Source organism: Prosopis cineraria, unplaced genomic scaffold (assembly GCF_029017545.1).
Source record: "Prosopis cineraria cultivar Desert tree isolate PC_DT_omini unplaced genomic scaffold, ASM2901754v1 PC10, whole genome shotgun sequence".
NCBI classification, from domain to species: domain Eukaryota; kingdom Viridiplantae; phylum Streptophyta; class Magnoliopsida; order Fabales; family Fabaceae; genus Prosopis; species Prosopis cineraria.
In genome coordinates this window covers 12,139,077-12,154,529 of record NW_026555341.1, presented here as the reverse complement: position 1 = coordinate 12,154,529, position 15,453 = coordinate 12,139,077, and the positions used below count along the sequence as shown (strand labels likewise).

The following is a 15,453-nucleotide window of genomic DNA, read 5'->3' as shown; positions in this document are numbered from 1 at the left end:
TTTAAAATAACTAAAATGCAATATTCTTTACTCTAACGTTAAATATACAATGTTGATCGTTTGAAAATCTGACCGAACATAACTTAGACCCAAATTAATATGTAGATCTGCCTCAGCATGCCCTTCCTTAATCTATCATAAGTCGATAGCCTCTCGATTGCAGCCCACATCAACTCTTCCCTATCGTCTTCCCCTTCAAGTTCTGCACATAAATGCCACGTGTACTGCACTGGACATGTGTGTGGGTCCTATGTCACCCAAATAAAATTGCTCTTCTTTTAACGCTTTAAGCGTAACATTACTACAATCAATGTTTTAGGTTTAGGGTATTAGGTGCATTTTGTAAATATTTTAAAGATAAAAATATATCTTAACTCAAAATATAATTTTATTATGGTCGCCTAGCGTCACAATTATTAGTTTTTCATTGAAGAAGAACAAATTATAACTAGTGAAAATAAAAAGTATAAAACGTGAAGGATTTTCTGTCAAAATTACGCTAATGCAGGAGTTTATTATCCAAAATTTAAAGTACACTTTTTTTGAGTAAAAATTACACTGTTTTTACCTAAGAATATTTTACTCTTTAATTATCATTATCATCATTGTTGAATTTTTTACATTAAATACTCCTCTAATTTTATTTACAAAGTAAAAAAAATTATTTATCCTATTTATAAATCATCTCAGTAAATTTTTATCACAAATTTTTTTATTTGACCTCTATTAAAAGTTGAAGAGAAAAAATATATTATTAAAATATGTATAATTAATAGGGGTAAAATTAAGAGATTATTAAATTTTTAAACAAAATTAATAAGCTTTCTTAAAAAAAATTCAGTGAAATATGTTAAAAGTATCTTATAAGTATGTGTTTGAATAAGGGCCAAAATTAATTAAATAATTTAAAATTAATTTTTTGGGCTAAATTATCCAAAAAACCAAAAAAAGCCAAAAATCGATTCTAGGTTTTAAACGCACGTTTTTTCATGAGGTCTCTGGCTTCTCCGAAAAAGGTATTCAAAAAATGTTAGGAAAAAATGACAAAGAAAGACTTAAAAAAAATTATAAAAAAGCTCAATATTAAATAAAAATAAAATTAAATTCTCTCTTTTTTTAATAAAATTTAAATTTTAAATTTTTAAAAAAATTACTAACATAAGTTTCTGTCAACCACCATCATTCACTTAGCACTTATTAAAAAATTAATTCAAATAAATTATTAATTGTAGAGAAAAATTAATTTAATTTAATTTAAAATTTAAGGTTATTACAAAAATTGTTACAAAGGTCCAGAGAAAGAGATTTTGCGTCATTCATTATATTGCTATATTTTTTATGTTGCTAAAATTTTATGGCATTGCATAACATCTTCGTTAAATATAACTCATATCCATGGTGTTATTAGAGATCAATTTATATATTATCATCTCCATTAATTATTGTAAAATTAATATTTAATATTTAAAAATTAAATCTTTCTCTTTTATTAAATTTATTTTAACTAAAATATTAAATTATGTATTTAAGTAATTTAAATGTTAATATTAATATAATTTAAATTTTATAATTAATTAGATATGTAATTTAAATAATATATTTTAATTTTCAAATAAAATATAAAAAATTTAATAAAATTAGATTCAAAATTATTAATAATTAATTTTGAAAGGAAATATCCTTTATGGTAATTTATACAACAAAAATTAATTCTGAATAAATTATCTAAATATTTTTAAATTTGTCAAAATTAATTTTAAAAGAATTATGTCTAAATAGATTGTGTTATAACATAATTAATTATTATTAAAATTTATCATTTAATCAATTATTTTTATAATCTATTATACCCAATTAAATTTAAATAGGCACTAACTAATACCAAAGGGATAATATGTTTGAAGATGCTCTGTTTCATTAAAATAACTTAAATCATTGGTTGGCCACACGCTAAGTTTTACATATTTCTAATCAATTTTTTAATTATCTTGTTAATTTTTTAAATTAAGTATGCTAGAGAATAATTTAGTTCACTAAAATAGCTTAATACATTTTAAACTTTATATATTTCCAATATTTCTTTTATTTTTTATCATCATCACAACATGTTTAGTATACATATGGCAAAATGAAACTCAAACAAGTCAACTGAAGTTATATTTTAATTAGTGGATTTCACAAAATGACACTCCTCATTTTGCACGAGCACCATATAATAAAGTGGAATCCCAAAGTCAAAGATGCTGGCCGAAAAAAAAAAAAAAGAATCTCAAAAGATAATACCAAGACTTGTTTAGTTTTTATGTTCATTTTTTATTTTTAAAAATTAATTTATAATATAATTTTTAAAATTATTTAAAAAAATAAAATGAAAATATGTTGGGTTCTTTCAATTAAAAAATAATTGTAAAATTTAAAAATAAATTGATATAATGGTTATTGGCAGTAATGGTGTGATTAATAATAGAAATTGATTAAGATAATTATAATTTTTATTTCTATGTTTTTTAAAAAATAAAAATAAAAACAATTTTAAAAATAATTAAATGAAAAATACTTATCCGACCAATTTTTTCATAAAAAATAATTTTTAAAAACAAACAGCCCTAAGGCCCCACAAACACGGTCACGTTAAATAGAACATGCTTGTTTTAGTTTTTAAAAATTGTTCTTTAGTTTTGAAAATATAAAAATGAAAAAAATGTATATAACTGTTTTTATTTAATTATTTTTAAAATTATTTATATTTTTTATTTTAAAACATAATACATTTGGTTATTAAAAGTTATAATTATCTTAATTAATTTCTATCATAAATTACTAACATTAACTCCTATAACCATCACTGTTAGTCTCTTTTTAATTCTAAAATTATTTTTAAATTAATGTAATGGATTTTCATTTTTTTGTTTTAAAAAAATTTGGATACTATATTAGAAAATAATTTTTAAAAATAAAAAATGAGAATAAAAATCAAAAAGACCCATAGAATCCAGACTTGTTTTAAAAAAAAAATCAACACATCGAAATAAAGCTTGAGCATAAAATCCTAAAATATCCCGTAGTTATTATAAAATGTCAAAGACATTTTCAAGAAAATTTCTTATTTGGATTTATTTATTAAAATTAAAAAATATTTTAATTATATTTTTCAGCGCAAGTCACCAGGCTACTATTAAAATTTTAAGGGTGAAAAAGAAAAGTCATTTCGTATTTTTTTTTTTCCTTTGAAAAAGAAACTCATTTGGTATTTCTCACAACAACTCCTGGTAAATTAAACTAACTTTATCCCTTAGAGAATGCCTTATATATTTCTTCTAGTCCTATACATAAATTACTTTTAGTACATTTACTAGAATTAAAAAAAAATCTTAAGACTCATTAACGTTGTCTAAAAATTTAATAAATTAAATTTATTTTATGAAATATACATATTTAAATAATATATTTTTTCTCCAATATTCAATAGAGATGAAAGGGAAAACTTATGATAATAAATATTTTTAAAACAACGAGATTTGAGTATAGCAGAAGAGCTAATCCTCACATTATGGCGAGCTAAATTTCGATGCACAAAATGACCTAAAATAACAAGACATCTACGCACCATTGCTTAGGAACAAAATGAAAGAGAAAAAGAGGGGGGGGGGGGTGGATAGCACAAGCACAAAGGAAGGAGGGAGTACAGACATATGTATCACAAAAGAAGGAAAAAATTAATCATTTTATTTATATAATCATGAGATAGCTACACTTTAATTTATAAATTTCAATTTAATACAATTCAGTTTATATAGTTTTAACTTAATTAAAACTTTATCCATCTTATAGTTTTAACTCTCACAACTCTGTCACTATAGTTTTATTTATTTAAAATATTAGTCATTATATTTTAAAAAATAAAATTATAAATAATAGTTGTTATTATTATCAAAGTTTAGGAACTAAAGTTTTAAATGACTAAAATTAGAGGAATTGAGTTACACTGACTTAAAAATTAAAGACTAATTTACAGCTGAGTGAAAGTATATGAACCAAGTTGTTTGGAATAAGGCCTAAGGATTGAGTTAAAATTAAATTAAAAATATGAAATTAAATAATTAATTTTTCAAACAAAAAGAATAATACTTCCTTCATTCTAAATTATATGATACTTTTAAAAAAAATTTATTTTAAAATATAAAATATTTTAAATAGATTAAAGTTTAATTAAATACATTAATTTTAATATTATTATTTTTTTATAATTAATTCATGTCTTTTTTTATTTTAATATATTAAATGAGGAATATTTTTAAAAATTTATATTTTTAAAAATAAAATTATTAAATATATTTAATAAAATTTATTAATGTATAAAATTTTATTTAAAAATATTTTATAATTTAAAATGAAGGGAGCAGTAACAGATAGTAATGCTCAGGGGTGATTCCTGCACCACGCCATCAAGATCCACGGCGTCAACCACCGCCACCTGCTTCACAGTTCGCAACAGAGAAGTCGTGGCTGAAAGCTTGAAATGTTGGTCCCGCGAGTTAGGTAACCCTCTGGATCCTTCTACCTCCCCTTCTAATTTCTTAATTCTTAACCCTCACTTTTATTATTTCTTCTTCTTCTTGTTTTTTTTTTTTTTTTGGCCTTTGGTAAAAATCAAAGCTTTAGTTATAAATACATGCAGCTCTACCACTCCCATCATTCAGCTGTTGGTTGGGATCTAACTACCCACCTGCCTCTGCTTCTTCCCACCTCTTTCCTGTTTCAAACGGTAAATGCCATTCCCGGACCTTCTTCATTCCCTTTCCGCATTTGACTTCGCTGCTTTCACCGTTCTGATTCCTTCATTTCGCTTTGAATTTTGAGGTTTCTGAAGAATTTAGTGTAGGATTTCTATTGCGAGATGAAATGAGATGCTGTTTTCTGAAAACTATTGCACATTTTGTTTGGTTTGATCGTTTGGGTCCGATATAATGAGTTGCTGATTTGATTGTGTTTATTATTATTATTATTTTTGATAAATAGACCAAGAAGAAATGGCGCGCAAGAAGATCAGAGAGTACGATTCCAAGAGATTGTTGAAGGAGCATTTTAAGAGACTCTCTGGCTATGAGTTACCTGTTAAGTCTGCACAAGTATGTACGCTTGTCGTTTCTATCAGTATTTCTTGTGCTCACGCCTCTAAAAATTTCATCCATAAGTTTACTTAGATTTCAATCTTGTATCCCAATTCTGCTGGATTAAGCTGATTATCAATTTGGGCTTGTGAATGTTAGTTTCAGTGTAAAGTTTATGACCTCATTGTTATTTAAATCCAATATTAAACTCTAATCATCATGTATGTTTCCCTTATATAAGATAGTAACAGAGCTCACCTCGTGGGATTGCACTTTCAAGGGATGCTACACGTCTATCAATAACTTTATTAGGAGAGTACAATAGTCATATATCAATCTCCGTAGCTTGCAATTGAGTTTATCGTCCAAGATCTTACAAGCTTATTATAAACGCTAGTATCTTTTTTTTTTTTCCGTTTTTCGTGTTTGTGAAAGTATCAGCGTGGTAATTACAATTTACATTTGAAATGTTAAGTTTATATCTGAAAATATATGCTCTGAACCTTCTTCTCTGAAATTCCCTAATCAAATCAAGAAAGCTCCATTTCCATTTGAAAATTTTACTGGTATTTACTCTTCAGTCTATGTTACTCCATAATTAAAAGTAAACAATTCTTTAAGTTCATAAACCAGTTATCTGCGCCTTAGACATGCATTTTTTTTTTTTGGGCCAGAAGACATGCATGTTGAATGCACATCAGGCTTAATTTTCAAATATGTTTCTCTCTGTGTTTAATGCCTCAGATTACAGAGTCCACTGATTTTAATCAGCTAGTGGAGAAGGAACCATGGCTTTCAACTTCCAAATTGGTTGTGAAACCTGACATGTTATTTGGAAAGCGTGGTAAAAGTGGTTTGGTTGCCTTGAATCTGGATTTGGCACAAGTTATATCTTTTGTGAAAGAGCGTCTTGGCAAAGAGGTGCTTTCCCTCCCCTTGTGAAGTTAACCTTTCTTGCATGTTCTTTCCTTTTTGGTCTTTCTGTATGCTCCCGAAATGTTTGGTCATAAATCTTGTTATGTATAGGTTGAGATGAGTGGATGTAAAGGACCAATAACAACCTTCATTGTTGAGCCTTTCATCCCACACAATAAAGAGTTCTACCTTAACATTGTCTCAGAGAGACTTGGGAACAGTATAAGCTTTTCAGAATGTGGAGGAATTGAAATTGAAGAGAACTGGGATAAGGTGTTACAGTGCTGATTTTTCACCTTACTGATTTATTAATCAATATATGTTCACTCACATATCCTTCCCTCAGAGTAGCATAAGCTAAAATTTGGTTTATTTCGCATTTCAGGTTAAGACAGTATTTGTTCCAACAGGAGTGCCTCTTACATCTGAAATCGTTGCTCCACTTATTGCAACCCTTCCCTTGGAGGTAAATTCTGTTTCCTCGATGACATGTCATTGTATGAACAGGACATCTTTTTGACGTTTTTCTTTACCTGTATTTTGGCCTGTTACTTTGAATTTAAATCAATGGGTGATGGAATTGACTGTCTGCGTTATTTATAATAATCTCTCTTCATGCATGCAACAGATCAGGGGAGAAATTGAGGAATTCCTCAAGGTGGTTTTTGCTTTATTTCAAGGTATTTATAAGAGGACGTATTTATGCAACGGATTAGGGGACAACTTTATTATTTCATTTGAATTTGAATTTCCCTTTTTTTCTTCGTGTATCAGACCTGGATTTCACTTTCCTAGAAATGAACCCTTTCACATTGGTCAAGGGAAAGCCTTATCCTTTGGATATGAGAGGCGAGCTAGATGACACCGCTGCTTTCAAGAACTTCAAAAAGTAAGTATGGATTTCAAATCTTCTTCAAAGAATACTGTTTAACTCCAATTCCTAATCTGTTTAACCTGCAACAGATGGGGAAACATTGAATTTCCAATGCCGTTTGGGAGGGTTATGAGTCCCACAGAGAGTGTCATCCATGGATTAGATGAAAAGGTGAGAAAATATTGTACCTTTGACGTGTGGGTGTGTGTGGAGGGGTATAACCTTTTGTTTCCATTTATGAACAAGAGTTAACCAATGAAATTATTTTCCTCTTGCATAACTATAATTCAATACTTATTTCACAGAGAACATCCTATCTTTGGTAATTAGAAATAAATGCAGATCTTAGCCCTCTTAAGAAATATTTGAACCCCTCATATTAGTCTCTCACCAATAATACTATTGTGTCTAGTGACCATGTGTTATAAATTATTTTGTTAGTGAAATATTTTAAGACGAACAAGCGTTGATATTGCTTGCAGACTAGCGCATCTCTGAAGTTCACAGTGCTGAACCCAGCAGGCCGAATTTGGACAATGGTAGCCGGGGGAGGTGCTAGTGTCATCTATGCTGACACGGTGCGTCTCTTTTAAATTTAAAAATGAAATTCAGCTAATCTGTTTTCTCATGGAACTAAACTATCAAATTTAATGATCTAAACAGGTTGGAGATCTTGGATATGCATCTGAACTTGGAAACTACGCAGAATACAGTGGAGCTCCCAAGGAAGAGGAGGTCTTGCAGTATGCCAGAGTTGTAATTGATGTAAGTAAACCTCATCTTCATGTTATTTGTGCTCTGCTTCTACAATTGAATTTAGAGATCCAGCATTGTTACTTTACTATCTTAATCAATACCTTATTAGGAGAATCCAAAGATGACCTATGAAAATGATTTTTAACACTGCAACTTATAGCGACAGGTTTTCTGTATCTCTATGATAATCCAAACGTTTCTTTTGCAGTGTGCAACAGCAAACCCTGATGGCCAAAAGAGAGCACTTGTGATTGGAGGAGGGATAGCAAACTTCACTGATGTTGCTGCTACATTTAATGGCATAATTCGAGCACTTAAGGAGAAGGTAAAGCATATCAGTATATCATCATGGTATAGCTTAAATCATCCAATTGGTAGTACAGATAGTTGAACGTTAAGGTTTTGCAATCCAGGAGGTACAGCTAAAAGCGGCAAGGATGCACATATATGTGAGGAGAGGAGGTCCCAACTATCAGAAAGGTCTAGCAAAAATGCGGGCTCTTGGAGAAGATATCGGCCTCCCTATTGAGGTTATATAACTTACTCCTCAAAGCTTCATTGGTAACACCATAAGTATCTGGTCCTCATTTTTTGTGTCAAACGAGTAGATATGATTAAAGAGCCAAGCCAGACAACAATACACAATGACCGGATCCTTTACTTTCATAAAATTATTAGCGTAAATTCAGAGGGATTAAAATCAAAATGGAATGGTAGATCCCATTCTCTTAGTATGAGGTGTGGGCCTTATATACAACCACATTCTCTTATGTCTTTCACTCTTAGAATGCATCCTCTGCATTCACATGTGAATGGAAATTATCCAAAGGCAAGTAAGACAAACTAAGCATTATATGAGACACAAATCCCATGGAAACTGCAAACACAATTAAATCCTCTGTTCTGTGGAAGGTCATATTTTGTCCAAAACAACTGGGTCTGACCATTTTTCTGGGTGTATTTACAGGTCTATGGACCAGAAAAAACCATGACTGGTATATGCAAGCAGGCAATCCAATGCATCACTGCAGCTGCTTAAGGATCCTCTCATTGTTAGATCTGTACCTGGTTTTATTTTACACATTCTAGAATGATTGTTGATTCTTAATTTCCCTTTCATACTCCCAGCATTCAGAAATTTAGAGCCATCGTCCAAAAAGAGAAAATAGTGTCCAAGAGTGTTTTGTATCTTCATGTTCATGACAGTCCTCCTACAATAATAAAGAGATCAATGTTGTTCATTCCTGTTTATTCTAGGTTCATTTTCATGGGCACTCGGTGCTTTCCTATGAATAGATTTAAGTATTTTTCTTTGAGCAGGTTTAAGTCAAATAATGATTTCGTCCCTGAATGATTATTCTTCTCTCAGTTTAGTTCTCTAAAAATAAAGTTTCTTAATTTAATATATAATGTATCACCCTACGTTTTTAGTCCGTTAAATATTTTTCCTACTTAAAATGGTTCTTCAAGAATTTGCCGCGACATATTCAACTTCCAGATGAAGTCATATTTGTTTTAGCCAATTGTTCTAAATAATTAATACCGTGAAACGATGAAAGGGAATAACAATAGGAGAAAGAGAAAGTTAAAAGGAGAGTGAAAAAAAAAAAAGAGCTTTCTTATATATCAATGCAACAATATAACTAGGATGTCTTCTATTTATACGTACAGGTTTAAAAATTCTAATCCAATCAAAACCTATAAATTGGATTATAATAAAAGATATAATAGAATAATGGAGGTATTAAAAGATATAAATTATGAAATATGAATATTAGAAGCCAAGTAAGCTGAGCAGAAAATACCTTCCCAATCGACAAATGAGATTATGAGACCAAACCATGGAAGATTCTTGGATTACAAACCCATATGGAGGTTGTGGCTTCCATCATGCATTCTTGAGCCTTCTAGCTATCAGGTATGGCCTAACAGGGTTTATTCTATCCTATATTTTGAGTTTGATTTTTCTTTCTTCTACAACTCAATCTTACTATTAATAGATGATCTCAATAGTTTAGAATCATAACAAAAACACAACAAAGAGAAACCATGTCTGGCACCTATACATAATTTAATCCTCATCATGTTTGTGATGATGCCATATTGAACTTGTGTTTGAGGTAAGACTTGATGAAGGGCTCTAGCTCGCCATCCATAACTGAAGAAATATCAGAAGTTTCATACCCCGTCCTAACATCTTTTACGAGTTTGTACGGATGGAAAACGTAGTTTCGTATTTGTTGTCCCCATTCAGCCTTCACTGCGTCTCCGCGAATCTGCTTGATTTCCGACGCTCGTTGCTCCTCAGCAATCACTAACAGCTTAGCTTTTAGACGGCTTAATGCCTTTATCTTGTTTGCTAGTTGGGATCTCTCTTCTGCACAGATATTGCAGTTAACCATTAAAAAAAGTTAGAAACAACACCATTTGAAATTTTCACTACTTTCCCTTGGAGTCACTAAAAAGAAAAAACAAATAGAGGAGAAAAACAACCAAGAGCAAGTGGCATCCCTTGGAAAATTAAAAAAAAAAAATTATAAGTTGGATGCTGGGGTGTGTACAATGCCCAAGGTTAGACATGTACCGATTTCAACGAATAAAAAGTCTAAAATTATGAAGCTTTTTGTAGCTGACAATTCAAACTGTCTCCTGAAAAAGCTTCCAAATTGAACACACAGAAAACGACAGTTCATTATTTTTCTAGATAAAGTTATTGAACAACCAATTTATTGACAAACCAAGATTCAGTAAGCACAATGAGATTGCATAAATAACAAAGGATGTCAAAGAACCTGTGCAGCGAACTGTAACACCAGTTGGGATGTGCGTAATCCGAACTGCAGTTTCAACCTTATTTACATTCTGACCTCCTTTTCCACCCGCTCTTGAAAAACTGATTTCCAGGTCCTCCTCAGGAATCTCAACATCCAGAGATTCTTCAGGAAGAAGAGGCATGACTTCAACACCAGAAAAGCTTGTCTGTTTACAATATTACATTAGGAGCTAAAGTGGTAATTGCGGTGTTATCCAATGAGGCAGACTCATAGGCGTTGAATAACATATTGATATTCATGCTCGAATCTGTTATTCAAAGCCCATGAGTGTGCCTCATTGGATAACATAAAAAATTCCACTTTAGCTCCTAATCAACAACTCATGACAGATCAAAAATGTGGATAAAAAACAGTGTTTGGCCAGTTATTGGGTTCCTTCAGGAAAAAAGGGGGGGGGGACAACCCATTGGATACTTTGGGGGGGAAGGGAAGAAAACACCAATTGAATACTCAGCAGTCAGCAGTAAGAAAATGAAAACACCAAAATAGTTCACCTAAAGTCCCAGATCTTGCAATTTGACTTGAGCTATAAGAGGAGTTAGCTGTTACTAGCTGTTACCTGACGAAGGCCTTTAGCATTGAAAGGAGATTGTCGAACAATACGGTGTGTCCCTTTTTCCCCAGATATATACCCATACGCATAACGACCTTCAACTTCAATGGTGGCAGATTTAATCCCTGCTTCTTCTCCAGAGGATTTCTCAACCACCCTGGTCTTGTATCTCTGTTTTTCTCCCCATCTCATGTACATTCTAAGAAGCATATCAGCCCAGTCCTGCACTAGTAATTTTTGTACAAAATCTGAATTGAACAATCAGAATAACTGGCAAGTACTCATATTGCAAGCAATAAGTTAACAGAAAATGAAATATGAGAGACAGTTAACTTCCTTTTTCTAGACTGGAGGACAAACATCCACCATGTAGTTTGGAAAATAATAATCTGTTAATAAAGCCCTCTACTTGACTACATATTATTAATATCCAGTTCTCAATCTTAAATGTTTTGACAATCTCACACATTAACACTTGGGAATTCCTATCTAGGTACAATTACACAAGATGGGATAGTGATAAGGGTCCAAGTCAGCATAACAGACCCATAATCACTTATCAACGCAGCAAGAGGAGGAAGATAACAGAATCTGATGCTGTTACGCAGATTATGAGGGATTTACCTGATTTAAATTAATTCCTTGCTGTTACTTTAATTAATCATTGTTTTGTTTTGCTGTTAGTAACTGTTAGTAGCTGAATAAGAGGACCTTCACTTCGTTAGTGGGGTACCCCCGTGCTAGTCAGTTATTTCCTGATTTTAGGCTAATTATCTGCATTATTTGATTTGTTTAATTGTAATTTCTGGTTATAAATATCCTGGCTGGTATGACAGCGGAATATCAAAGATTAATAAACCTTGTTTTTCCCTTGGAGATTCTCCTATTTGGCTATTAAGTTAATTAGAGTGAGATTCTTGCTCTATTTAATTTAATAGATTCTTCCTTTTTGCTTTATATTTGTTTTGAGTCCCTACCGGATTATTTGCGTAAAATTAATATTGACAAACAGATTTTTCCTAAAAGCCTAGAGAGGTAAACAATGTTAAGACATAATTGAAGTGGTATGTATATATTCTAACTAACTAGAAACAAAAAGGAATAAATCTCATTCTGGCTTTTTTTTTCCTCCCGAAACCTTCTTTGTTGGAGAGGGGGCAGGTTCACTAGTTCTGGCCTTCAACAGTTTAGCCACTGCTATGGAGGATATATAATTACCTGTGCATCTGTACCACCAGCACCAGCAGTAATAGAGATAACTGCTCCTTCTTTGTCATAAGGACCAGAAAGAAGTTGAGTCAACTCAAATCGATCTAGTGCTTTATTCAGTTCTTTGATAATATTGACAGCCTCCTCAAGAAGTCCTCTATCAATGGAGTCCATCTCCTCCATCAGCATAACTATTGTTTCTGCATCCTCAACCTACAGTCATTTTGACATATATTCAACTTTACGATCATGAATAGGTGCAGGGGGAAAATCTAGGATATGGCAAGATTTCAGGAGATACAAATAAGAGTATGTGTATGAGAGAGAGAGGAAGGGAGGGAGGGAGGGTTTCGAGTCCAGACAAGCATAATGAATATTTAATTCAGCAATACTTATAGAACACAGACTTTTTTATAAACTAGCCACATGAGATCAAACTTTTTTATAAACCTTTGTCCTTATTTTATATCATTGACGAAGAGGAGGAAGGACTACAAAAGTAGAGGATAAGGTTAAAAATGGTTGAAAATTGGTAAAAGAATTATATCTAACCTGGGTTTTAAACTCAGTGAGAACTCTAATCTTATCTTTTACATCAGTCAAGGTCAGAAGAACCTCTTGAGCTTTGGCTTGATTGTCCCAAAAGGAGCTATCGGCAGCTTTCAACTCCAAATTAGCTAGTTCTTGTTCCAATCGCAGTATACCAGCAGACTCTCTAGTCTCTTCAACACGTCTTGACAAAATTTCAACATCCCTCCGCAAGGAATAAAAATCTGGCAATAATAATAACATATGTTCCATGTTGTAAAAAAAAAAAAAAAATTCATAGGTCTTTTAGCAACTTTTCTCTGAAAACAAATGAATGTTCCCAAAAAAATGCAGCATGGTCACTGTGAAAAGAAGGAGAAACTGGATTTGCAAAGTGAACTTTAAATGGAAAGAATGCCACAAAATTATGCCAAGGTTATATATATTCCATAATTTGAAAAGGGAAACAACAATTAGGAAAAGAGAAAAAAAAAATAGAACGCAAAGTAAAATGAAATGGCCTTATTATGTTTGTGTCATCCTTTTGATGTTTCCAGAAAAATTCGACAACAAAAGTGGATACATTTGAAACCGATCAAATAAAACAAGAATTGGTCCTGACAAGAACATGATAGGTAGCAATAAAGTGGGTAGAGTGGAAAAGACTCTATGCATGATCAATAAGAAAATAGAAGAAGTAAATGAAGAAGTATCAACTAGCATTTCCTTCAATCTCCCACCAAGAACACCTTGAATTCAAATGCTAATACTACTATACTATCATCGCATCTACCCCAAAGTAGACTAGATAAATATTCCTAGTTTAATTGTTAACTAGGTACATCAATTAAGTTCACCTTGTAGTGCCCATTCTCTGTCCACCCCAAGGCTCAACTGGTTATCTGGCATCGCGAATAAAACTGGTAGAAATCCAGAAAAATAAACCAGTGAGAAATAACAGATTGGATCATTTAAAGTGGGGTAAGACTAGGAACAAACCAATGAAAAAGAAATTCACTGAAACTCAATCGGTTGAAAAGAATAATATAATTGATGAAGACAAGTCAACATGGGAAAATAACTTGCCCATTCTTTCCATAAGCTCTACGGGGGAAATACAAACAGGTCAATATACATAATTTCATATTTACTTACCAGAATGGTGGGAGAGATTGGTGCAGACTGGTAAAGATAGTGACGAAATATGTCTTGAAATGAAAATATTATGCTGGCGGCGCATCTGAAGGGGTTGTCTACAGCTCAAACTGTTCTTGATGAACATGGTGGTGGAGCAGCAGAGAGGGTGCGAGAGAATTTCCATGAAGAGTACCAATTCTTAGGGTGCGCTTGGCTTGCTGCCGATAATAAAGAGGGAGAATGATGGTTAAGACCTATCTAGAAAATTGATGTCATGCGAGACTATGAGGAAAACTGGTTATTTAGTTATGCAAGAAGCTTTGGTTGCTGTGATGCTTTGAAAGCTGAATTGTGGGTGTTTTCATGGGGTTGGAAAAGTGCGGGCAACAATGATAACAAAGAAGCAAAGAGCAACTTAACTCTATGACACAATCGAATAATTTTTTTTGTTCAGGGTAACTATCATATAGCCAATTAGCTATGCAGTATCCCAGCTCATAAGTTATTATGTAAAAATAACCTATGTGGTCTTTGCTTCAGGAAAACAAACAACGAGAAGTATCACAACAATGTAAAATACAACAATACCCATCAAGATATAAAATACATAAATATCACAACAAAATCAGTTCTGATACAAATCAAACCCTATAACTAATAACTTTCAGCATTTGAGATCAGCGAGAACGAGCAGAGGATGAACGACAGAAACAGTTAAAAAAAAAAATCAAATAGTTATGTGACCTACCGAGACAAAGCAAAGAGAAGACACCGAGAAGAAGAGATAATGTTGATGAACGAAGAGAGGGAGACCAGGGAGATGAATGAAGAGCAACAAGCAGCAGACTAGAGGAGTCACTGAGGCCGCAAGCCACGGAGGAAGGAGAGCGACGAGAGCAACTCTGCTGAAGTCTGAGGTAGAGGATGATAACACGATTAAACGAAGAAGGAAAGCCGCTGTCTTCTGAAGTTTCATTATGAAACTGAAAACGGAAAAGGATTTCATTCGGAATTCATGATTAATTTTTAGAGTCAGAACATGGTTATGTCAAAATATATCTGAATATTTTTATTAATGTAAAAATAAATCAATTATAACCTCAAAACATTAAAATTATAATTTTTTTTAAAAAAATATTCAAGCACATGTTCTACAAGTCAAAGTGAATTATAAATTTAGAATTATAATTTTTAAAAAATATTCTCGTATTTTAAATCAATTATAAATCTAAAATCATAATTTATAAAACAAAGTTTGTATAGTTTTTAGATATTTTTAAAGAAGTATAAATTGAAAAGATAAATTGTAAAGTAAATAGCAATAGTTTATAAGATAATTATGATTTTAAGTTTATAATTGACTTTGAGTATTTAAATATTTTTAAGAAGATGATAGTATAGCATATAATAACAATGTTTGGATATCTTATCAAAAAAAAAAAAAAAGGAGTTTGGATATATTTTCATAAAATATAGTTTTACTTGATTTTATTAATTAATTTTGTACATCAATTATACCATATAACACAATTGGTT

General features: G+C 31.6%; 2 protein-coding genes across 4 annotated transcripts; one reads left to right on the top strand and one right to left on the bottom strand.

Moving 5' to 3' along the window:
- Nucleotides 1–4,447: 4,447 nt before the first annotated feature.
- Nucleotides 4,448–8,897, top strand: LOC129321932 (ATP-citrate synthase alpha chain protein 1-like). Of its 2 annotated transcripts, XM_054967923.1 has the most exons (14): nucleotides 4,448–4,539; nucleotides 4,679–4,765; nucleotides 5,020–5,129; nucleotides 5,856–6,032; nucleotides 6,138–6,299; nucleotides 6,412–6,492; nucleotides 6,655–6,706; nucleotides 6,801–6,915; nucleotides 6,990–7,071; nucleotides 7,383–7,478; nucleotides 7,564–7,665; nucleotides 7,865–7,981; nucleotides 8,070–8,186; nucleotides 8,624–8,897. In XM_054967923.1, the coding sequence occupies exons 3-14, from the start codon at nucleotides 5,031–5,033 to the stop codon at nucleotides 8,693–8,695; spliced, it is 1,272 nt and encodes a 423-aa protein (XP_054823898.1). In that variant the 5' UTR covers nucleotides 4,448–4,539; nucleotides 4,679–4,765; nucleotides 5,020–5,030; the 3' UTR covers nucleotides 8,696–8,897. The 2 variants fall into 2 exon arrangements, with proteins under 2 accessions (XP_054823898.1, XP_054823900.1); XM_054967925.1 differs by lacking the exons at nucleotides 4,448–4,539; nucleotides 4,679–4,765 and adding an exon at nucleotides 4,808–4,878.
- LOC129321931 (peptide chain release factor PrfB1, chloroplastic) lies at nucleotides 8,351–14,907 on the bottom strand. 2 transcript variants are annotated; one of them, XR_008596154.1, is made up of 9 exons: nucleotides 14,666–14,907; nucleotides 13,936–14,135; nucleotides 13,638–13,700; nucleotides 12,805–13,025; nucleotides 12,262–12,465; nucleotides 11,050–11,265; nucleotides 10,449–10,635; nucleotides 9,462–10,033; nucleotides 8,351–8,867 (listed from the first exon to the last, which is right to left on the bottom strand). XR_008596154.1 is itself a non-coding variant. In XM_054967922.1 (8 exons), the coding sequence occupies exons 2-8, from the start codon at nucleotides 14,099–14,101 to the stop codon at nucleotides 9,738–9,740; spliced, it is 1,353 nt and encodes a 450-aa protein (XP_054823897.1). In that variant the 5' UTR covers nucleotides 14,102–14,135; nucleotides 14,666–14,907; the 3' UTR covers nucleotides 9,459–9,737. The 2 variants fall into 2 exon arrangements, 1 of the variants encoding a protein (XP_054823897.1); XM_054967922.1 differs by lacking the exon at nucleotides 8,351–8,867 and having other exon boundaries at nucleotides 9,459–10,033.
- Between the last annotated feature and the right edge of the window lie 546 nt (nucleotides 14,908–15,453).